This window comes from Chroicocephalus ridibundus, chromosome 6, assembly GCF_963924245.1.
Source record: "Chroicocephalus ridibundus chromosome 6, bChrRid1.1, whole genome shotgun sequence".
Lineage (NCBI taxonomy): Eukaryota > Metazoa > Chordata > Aves > Charadriiformes > Laridae > Chroicocephalus > Chroicocephalus ridibundus.
Window position 1 is genome coordinate 13,984,564 of NC_086289.1, and position 9,581 is coordinate 13,994,144.

The window sequence follows — 9,581 nt, forward strand, 5'->3', positions numbered from 1 at the left end:
TATGTCAAAATAGACCCTGTGTGAGATGTCCACAGTGGGCAAATGGCAGTTTTTCTATAACTCTGTCCTCTCTGGTATTGGTAGTCAGGCAAGAAAGTGAATCACAGCCTGGCTTACCTCAGCTGGTAGAGAAAAGTTAGAACTTGTATGTCGATGAAAGAGCACCACTTCATTGCAAGGAGTGTATTCCCTCAAAGTTGGGTCGTAGACTAGGAGTGTTTCTGGGTTACTTAATGATTGTACACACCTGCAGCTATCCCAAAATGACACTTTCTACCAGCATCTAGGAGGAAAGTATGTACTGTACTGTTGGGTAACACTTGAGTCACTAATCTAATTCATTGAGACTTAAGCTAAGTTACTGTAGATCAGGGATGGGCACTTTGACCTTCTTATGATAAACCTATGACTAATGCAAAATGCAGCTACCTACTTTGTTTGCAACAACAGTCACTATGACCAGGTAGAGGCATTGTTCTGTTCTCTCCACTTAGCCGTCCTAGGGTGGTGGATGCCTTTTTGCCTACCAGCCACAAAGGTTTTTCATCACACTGGATCGCTGACTTCTAAAGAGATACCTTTGCCTGAATCACAGTGTAATAGGCTGAACTGTTTATTTACCAGTACTCAGCATTGCCTCCTATCTACCAGTGGCTTTTCTCAGCAGCTTCTAAGGCAGTTCTGGGCTCATCTGATTCTAGAGTTGAGATTGGCAAAAATAAAACCAAAGGCAGCAACAACAAAATGCAGGCATCTCCCTGGCCCATGGAAATTTTTCAGTACCCTTATCAAACTTATCTTATATCATGTGAGTTGAAGGCTGAGGAGGAGGAAAGTCATTTGTGCTGATGTGTCTCATTTATGCTAGTTTTCCACTCTTAGCTATAGAGGAGAGAACGAAATCTGTTGTGGAGTTCAGTACTTGGGGAGACTGGGAGCCTGCAGCACTGGTGATTAGTGGGTTTGCAGGGTCTCTTGGGGGAAACGTTGAGCGGGACAGCTGAGCATCAAATGATGGCTCCACCAGGCACACAGTAGCTGCACACAATACTGCAGCCATTAAGGACCTTTTTCGCTGGCTTGTCCTCTAGGAAAGGGGATTATTTTAACACTTCTGTTCTCTTGTACATTTTCAGAGTTCATTCTTCTTAAGAGGAGATAAAATTTGATACTGAAGTTCTGTGACTTTCTACTCCCGTAATTGTCTGAGTAGTCAGTCTGAAGTGCTGGGAATGGGAATGCAGTGCTAGGTTTCAAGTCTCTGGAAGTTGCGCTGTAGCAGTTTTTCCACAAGATGCCAGCATTGGGCAAGCAGTTACAGGTCCTGGCCACGGACCTTCCTTCTGTTCTAGACGTTTTTGAAGTTGGGTGTGAGCAAAAGGATTTTCATTTGGTTTCTTCTGCAGTTGCAGAAACTGGATGTCTTGCATAGGTGGGCAGTGGAGGTACCCTTAATTTATTAACCTTATCATCAGGTTGTACTGAACGAGCCCTGTATATTAGAGTTTGCAAGACTGATTATCTTTCACCTTCATTACTAGTGTTACAGCCCTGACACTTCCCAGAAAAGTCAGTGGGAACAGTTGATAATTGGAGAACGGTAGGCACAGACTTGGATCTCTTCCCTCTGAATACACGCATCTCTGCTTCAGTACCTAGGGCATTCTTCCTCTGCGACAGCTGTGGTTTTTTTCATGACTAATCTGGATTACAATCATTAAAAAGAGGCAGTTAGATTGAAGTCTTACCTCCATGCCTGGCTGCATTTTCCTTTCTTTCTGCAGATGCTGAAAAAGGTTGCCATTTCCTTCATGTTCTGAGCTGCGTTCGGCAGAGCTACAACCCCTCTCTGGCTGAAGTGGTGATGCACCGTGTCTTGGAACTGCTGGAGAGTAACAGTGATGTTGTCAGTACTATGGAAGGGTATTACATGGCTTTTTAAAGAGATGAGATCGTTTTGGTCCATTCAGGATAAAGGATGGAAGAAGGAGTGGTTGTGTGACCCTGAAAAGCTGCTGTTACCTGGTATGATCTAGATGGGGGGAAAAAAAAGCATTCTGATTTTCCAAATGCTGTTTTTGCCCAGCTCCTGAGAAGTTGTCCAAATACGAGTTTTAATATTCTTGCTGACTTCCTTGCTATTCCTTGTGAAAGTTGTATCAAGCTGATTCTGGATATCCGAATACAGCAGGGGAGCTGGAAAAGAAACTGGGCTGCTTCTCTGCAGTAAGATGTGACGTGGTTGTCCTCGCATTTACATCCAGTGAGCCCTAAAGAAAAGTCACTGCTAAAGAGCGCTGTTTACAGCAGTGGTCACATCAGGACTTGTTTTTCTGCCTTAAAGACTGATCTTGTGATCTTTCCATATGGTAATAGCTATGGATCTTTCTTTTTATGTATACTTTATAACAGTTAGAGAAACGACGTGCAAGCAAACGTTCAAAAGATTTGCCTGTCCTTCCTGGCCGCGTTAGTGTACCAATGTCTGTAAATATGTATTCCTGAACGTGCACAGCTTTCCCACTACTAAAGCAGTCCTCACCTTTCTATGAAAAGTAATATTCAGGAATGGGGTCCTGCATCCTTTCCCTATCCTGCAACCTTGCCCACCGCTTGTCAAGCGTGGCTGGCTTCCCCTGGCTACTGTGTGCACTACTGACATATTCTGTTGTGGATTCTGTTCAGACTAGAATTCTCAGAAACAGCCACCATTTTTCTGTTTATTTTTAAATTGCTTCCTACATCACAAATGGTAAACTGTAGGTCAGATGCTTTGGAAAAGAAAATATGAAAGCCAGCAAGACCCTTTGTAATCTCTGTGCTCCCTGTTGCCTTTTGTGTCTTCTGTTTCTTGTCAACTTTGGCGAAAAATACTATCCCTATCTGTGGTTGCAGAGGAACACAAGACATCGATGAAATAACATTAGCCTAAACAAAGTTACCATGCAAGACGTTTGATCTGGAATAATCAGGACTCTGTTACGTGCCACAGTTCAAAGCCTGGAGCTGTTCAATATTTATCCTTAGAGAGGGCTTGCCACTGCAAGGGCTTGTCTGTTTAATTAATCTATTTAATTAATAGTGTGGAGGTGGGACGTTTAACTTAAAAAGAATAGAAAGGATTGAATGCATCCGTCCTCTTTCCTCTGCAGCTTCCCTGTAACAGTTGAAATAGCAGACTCCCAGGAGGCAGATGTAGTGGTAAAGCCCTATAAGGATTGACATAGCAGGGGAAAATAAACGATATGCATGAGGAAAGCCAGTGAGTAGCCCCACGTGTGCCAGGTCTCTGGTTTGTTGTTATATTATATGCCTCATTCCAAGCCCTGGCTGCAGTGAGGTATAGGCTAAGAGAAAAGCATGACAAAATATTTGGCATTTGCATCCAGAGGCCTGTGGAAAACTGGCTTTAAAGAGATGGTGTGCTTGTCCATAGTGGAGAACTATGCATGAATCATTCCTTTGCTGTAAATTACCTACTTGCTGTAGGGCTTAATAGTTGGTTTCCCTGCAGGCTGCCCTACTCCTAGTGTTGCTGCTCTGTTTTGAGTTGGGTACCTTCTAGTCAGATCTTAATATGGGCCTGAACATGTGAAAGGATGTCCCTGTGCAGAAGGAAATAAGAGAAGAGGAGGATTAAGAAAGAATTGTAGAAGTCTTCCCCTGTTCCTGCCCCCCCCCCCCAACGTCTCTAGAAAGCAGGGAAAGGAGTCCAGATTCTGAGTGAAGTGGTACTGAGGGGAATTGCAACTTTATGCCTACAAAATGGTCTGGTTGGCCACAGGGGAGATAGCTTCTCAGATTCCTGCTCTGATTACTGATAAGTTTGAAGTAATGCTTAAAAACAAAGGCTGTCTTTTGGAGTATCGATTCCTAAATTCAGAATCGTATCAGGAGTTAACCATATATTAGTGTTTGATTACGGGCAAGTCACCTACTTGGCATGAATTTGAGGTTATTTTAAAGGAAAGTATGTGGTATCTTGGACCATATGGAAGAGCACGGCATCTAATTTAAGAGACTGACTTGGCCATTTTCTTGAAAAGTCCTATATTGGCAGAAACTGATTTTGCTGGGAAAGGGTTAAAAGAACACTGCTAGCTCAGTAGGAAAGGTGATCTCCTCTCTCAGGTTAGAAGAGAGAAAGACTCTGGTTCTCCTGAGGGTGTAATCCAAGTGTGTAGGCTGGGTGAGTTTTGGAAGGAGCTCTGCACAGCTGAATCTTGGAGGAAAAGATAGTGTGGAGATCATATTGCTCTTTAGGATCTCTCTAAAATTCATACCAAAATAGGATTACATCTTTGTCCTTTACAGCTTGGATAGTCATACACACAGCATCTAATGTGTTCTGTTGCCTCCATCTTCGATGCTGCACTTCCTGTGTTTTAGATACGTTTCTGTGTGTAAAGTCTGCCTAAAACCTCATGCCACCTGTTTTCTATGCATTGGAGGTTGATGCAGACACAAACTATCTTCCCTCTTTGTTCTGCCCCTGTTGCAATTTAAAAGCATTGACGAACTGCAAAGCATCAGAGATGAGGTTAGGAAGAATTCATCTTGGAAAGATGGATAAGTGACTGTGGGGGAAAAAAAACCCAAACCTGTCCTTAGAAGTTTTAAGTTGTTCCTTGCTGGCAGTGCAGGACTCTTGTCATCGAGGGTGCATTCTGTTGGAAATTGCTCCCCAAGAACAGAAAAAAGGGATTTTTCTCACTAGAGTTAAGTCAGGGAAATAGGAATGAACATAAGGGAGCCTACAGTTTTTACAAGAGTGGAAGGTTAAAGTAAAATCAATGGAGGAGCCTAGATTTGTTACACAGATTGTTATTCTGAAGAACTGTACAGAACAGTTGTGCCTCAAGCTTGCATGCTTTATTTTTTCCATGCTAGCCACCCAACACAGACAAACACTTACTCTGGTTGAGTGCATTCCCTCTCTTGTACCTACAGGGAATAGCGTATGCATATGCCTGCACAGAAGTACCCCAGCTAGCTGTGGGAGCACAGGGCTCACTGTAGGTTGATTTACCCATTTCCTCAGTATCTCTACAGTATGCTTCTGTGACAGCAGTCTAGACATACCCATATTGGTATAAGTCACCTTTATGTAAGTCTGTCTACACACACTAGGGCTTTTACTGCTAATAAACTGTCTCTCTGTTTAAAGATCATATCCTTAACCAAGAGAGTCATATCATGCAGACTGTTAAAATTCTTAGACCTAGACCACACCTACAAAATATTGTGCGGAACATTCAGTGAAAGCGCGCTTTCTTGTTTTGTTTAATTTGAAAACTTGTTAGGCAACACAATTATTACTGGTTTATTAAAGGACGTTGAGGGTGGCACTTTAATGTAAAACTGACAAGTGAGAATTCATGTTGTAGGACTGCTTCATGGCCAGTTCCAGTTTCCATAGAAACAGTTACGGCAGTAAAAGGCGGGTAAGTAAAATGGAGTTTTTTAAAAGCAGGCAGCATTTTTTTGTTACCTTAAAAAGGTATGTTTCCATAGAAATGCAGCGCCTGAGAACAAAAATTACAAAGAAAACTTAATATTCCATTCTAGCAAAATGGAAGGTGATTGCTTTTCTGGTGAGGAAATGAAGGAACAACTCTACCTTCAGTCCCTGCTATCTGCTTAGGAGGGAGAAGAGATCAGGTTGCTTCATGCCTCAGTTTCCTTCTTTTGTAAACTGGGTATAATATGGTTCCCTCAATTTTTCTTAATGTTAGTCATTAAAAGCTCTAGAGATCTATTTGTGAGAGCTGTTAGGGAAGAACTCTGTGGGAGTGGATGAATGGATAGATCCTGCAGTAGGATTTCGTTCTAGTCCAAGCCCTGCTTTTGCAAAGAGCTTTATCTTTTTCCGGCTCTTCCCATTCATATAGCTTTGCCTGTCTTGTATTTTTGCTCTCCAGGTCCTATGACGCGATGATAGTCTCCTTGTTTTTATTTGTACCAAATATTTTTTCCTGGAATCCTGTTTCCTCTTACGGCTTCTTAAGTGACTTTTTAAAAACAGAAATCCAGATAAATGAGTTCTGAGTCTTCTTGTTCTCAAGTCTTTGGATTGTAAATTTGTACCCATGAGGGTATGTATTTTACACAAGTAACCTGGGAAATGAAGCTTTTTTTTCAAACTAACAAATGAAAAATTTAGACTGGCTATATGACTGAAAGCTCTTACTTTTGTGGATCTGTCCATACTTGTGTATTCCAATGATGAACACCATAAATAGGAGTTGCTAATTCATTATTCAGAATGAGAATTAATCGGTGAGCAGCCAGTGAGGCATGGAGCCGCATGGAGAGTTATGAGACAAAGTACTGAGAATCTGCTTGTCAAAGAAATGCAGTTTGGTTTACTTTGGGAGTAAGCCGATCCTGTGGGGAAAAAGATGTGCCTAGCAAAGATTTTTATCTTTGTACTTACCTCTAAATGGGAAGGGAGCAAGTTCAGATCCCATGGGCAACCTGAATTTTGAAACTTCCTGTCAGTGCGGTGCTACATTCTTTATTGCCATCTTTCAGCACAGTCTCCAGCCCTCCTGCCCCACCCCGACAGGCTAGCGAGCAAACAAAAGTTCAACCGCAGAGATAAAAGAATAGTTATAATAATTGGTTACCATCGTCCAGGAGCCCCAGCATTATAGAAACATTTTTGTGGATGTTTGTTGGCAGCAGGGAAATGCTGAGTCAGGGATTTTGGGTTTCATTCCCAGCAGTATGCCCTGTCAGGCATGGAGGCTTTCCCCCTAATTTCTTTCATCTATTTCTGCTCTCCACTCTCTCCTCTAATTGTCATTTCTCAGGCCCTTCATGTCATTCACAGTCTTATGGTTCATCTCTGCACCACACATCCCAGACAACTTTCCTTCCTCTCTACTTTATTCCCTTTTTCTTTCCTAATTCAAATATCCTTGTAAGCATCTGACAATTGAAAGCTTCGGTATAATCCCCCTGTCTAGCTGACCTGGCACTTTAACGGCCTGTCCCATTCCAGCAGGCTGTGCTTCGCTCCTTGTCTAGACACTGACAGAGGCAGATATCATCCTTTTCAGTCTTGAGTTTTCTTCACCATGTAGTTTGCAGCAGGAAAGAGCTGCAATTTCAGAAAAATAACTCTTTGTCCACCCCACCCTCCCAAAGATCCAGCAGCACCCTCAAAGGTTCTAGTTGTGGTTTTCTTGCAGGTATCCAAGTGAAAAATAAATATAATTAAAAAATAAAACTCTTGTGTCTTGCCCAAACCTGAGCAAGCGCAAGTGGCAAGAGAAGCCATCTGCCTCTCCCTGCCACTTGCATGTCCTTGCACAGGTTTCATTGCAGGCATGATCCATAAAGTTGATGTGGACTTTTAGTTTGTGTGTCTCCTTTAAGCCGTTTTTTTTCTGACAAAGTGCGATTATACTCTGATGTGATTACAATGTGTGTCTGGGCATTTGTCAGCTGCTTCTGTCTCACCATCCCAAGTGACTTTATAATCTGTTGGCTTGTTAAGAGGTGTGAACGAGCTCTATGGTCTTGCACATTTTTAGAAAACAGATGCACTGATAGAAGAGGGAAGCCCAAATTAGTGCCTCCACTAAGGGGAAGGAAGAAACTCAGTCATAGAACACTAGGGAAACCACACACAAGACAGTCTCAAGGAACCCATTTTTTGTAACTTCAGCTGCCACAAGAAGTACTTGTTCTGCAATGCTCTCTTAAGAAATGACCAGACTGTTTTTCCTGAAGTTTTCGTGCAGAGATCACCCCAAGGCAGACATTCAAGAGGGGAAACTGCAAATCAAACTGTTAAAATCTGGTAAAGTTACAGCATCTACATCAGGGTACAAAGTTGAGTAACTGATTGTTAGGGATGCCACCAGCCTGTTCCCACTAATGTCTTTTAAATGTGCAATGGAGACTATACTAATCTAGTCACGGTAATTTACAAGTTGAAACCAGCCCAGATTAACAAGATTGCCTGAACGCAATATAACCAGGAATTTGCTAGTGAAAGAAATAACCTAAAGGAACGATTTTCAGCAAGTGTTGAACCACTGAACAGTACAGTGCCAATTAACCTGGCACAACATGTCCTACAGCTCTTGTTTTAGCTTGCTTTTTGTTATTGATTGGAAGAATGAACGCTCCTTCCCTACCAGCTAGAACTGGAGCTTTCTGCCACCTTAGTTTGGGATGAACAAGCTGGGAATCTGCAAGCATGTAAAGGCCAAAACATCTGCTCATCTTGCTTAAAAACTGGAGGGGTGGCTGCAGCTGAACCACTGCTTCCATAGGAAATTTAGGCCAAGACATCTAGTTCGTTGTTCTTTTTAATTTCCCCAAGTTAAAAGTAAAGCAGAGAGGAGAAAGTCATCCCACCTCTGCTGTGAACAAGGTAAGATAAATTGCAAGTCTTTGTCAGTGCCAAACAGCCAATATCATTAAATGAAGCATGTGCCAAGTCTGTTACTGGTCTGAGAAGTTCATGGATCCTTGCAGGAATGGAGACCTCATCCAAATATTATGGTGACATTTGGAAATAGGAGGGAGGAATCGGTTCCCTCAAATGTCTTCCTCAACAACAGAGTCGTGCAAGCCCTGCAGGCCTACTGATTCTAACGTGCTCTTCTTGGCCAGGTACACAAGGCAGTAGGGAAACAAAAGGAGTGCTTGGAGTTCGGTTTTTCTCTTATTGCCAAAATTAAGTCACTCATATTGAGAACACAGGCGTTGTCCTTGCGTGCATGTAAAACTCTACGTTGCCGTAATGTCCACAAAAAAACCCAGAGCTGTAACAAGCCAGCTGGTGTTCTGAAACTGCTGCCTCTACTGCTGACTAATACTCTCTCATTGTTTTCTTCCCTCACCTTGTCGTCTTTTCCCCAATAAAGTCTCTTGAACTTATAGTCTCCTTCTTTGTCCTTCTGTGAGTACAGTGATCCAGGACAAACATAACAGGAGCAAACTGATACAGAGAGGAGTTTTTGTTGGAACTCTGAACGTAGGAAAGGATGAGAAATACAGAGGAAGCAGAGGGAGGAGGATTTAGCACAATGTTTGAAATCAGTCCCATTGAAAAAGGCTAAGAAGTAATTGCCTAAGGATGCTTTAGACATCTGTTTCAGAACAGGCAGCAGGTGTTGCATGTAATGAAAGCAAGGACTTGTACTATTTTATTTTCTGCAATTAGAAAGTGGGGGAGGAAATGAGGGCAAGAAAAAATGGAGTAAGAGAACATTTATCATAAACAGCTGGACACACTTATATAGAGCACAGTAATATTTATATGCTCTTCCTCTGCCTTCCTTATATTATCCTTCAACAGTTCCTCCGTTCTGCAGGGTATTTCATCCTTTCTGAAAGACCAATCCCTCGGATGCTTGAAGTTAGATGCTAAAGTAAGAGTTGTTCAACAAAATGCCTTTGAGGATCAAAAAGTTCAGGGCAATGTAATTGTCACGTATCCAGATGCTGCTGTTAACTGATGGAAACAGGCCTGAAGGAGAAGCTGCCCTTGCTTCACAGGTGGTTTCTGTGTTCCTCAGTCACTAGACCAGTGGCCCAGAAAGACTCCTGTGAGTGGCGTG

At 42.4% G+C, this 9,581-nt stretch overlaps 1 protein-coding gene across 4 annotated transcripts in view; it reads left to right on the forward strand.

The window, feature by feature from the left end:
- STN1 (STN1 subunit of CST complex) overlaps positions 1–8,874 on the forward strand; it is a 48,887-nt gene extending 40,013 nt beyond the window's left edge. For all 4 annotated transcript variants that reach the window (XM_063339326.1, XM_063339327.1, XM_063339329.1 and 1 more), the window contains exon 10: positions 1,785–8,874. In XM_063339326.1, coding sequence (XP_063195396.1) covers positions 1,785–1,942 — 158 coding nt within the window. In that variant the 3' untranslated portion in view covers positions 1,943–8,874. The remainder of the gene's footprint in view (positions 1–1,784) is intronic.
- Positions 8,875–9,581: the final 707 nt, after the last annotated feature.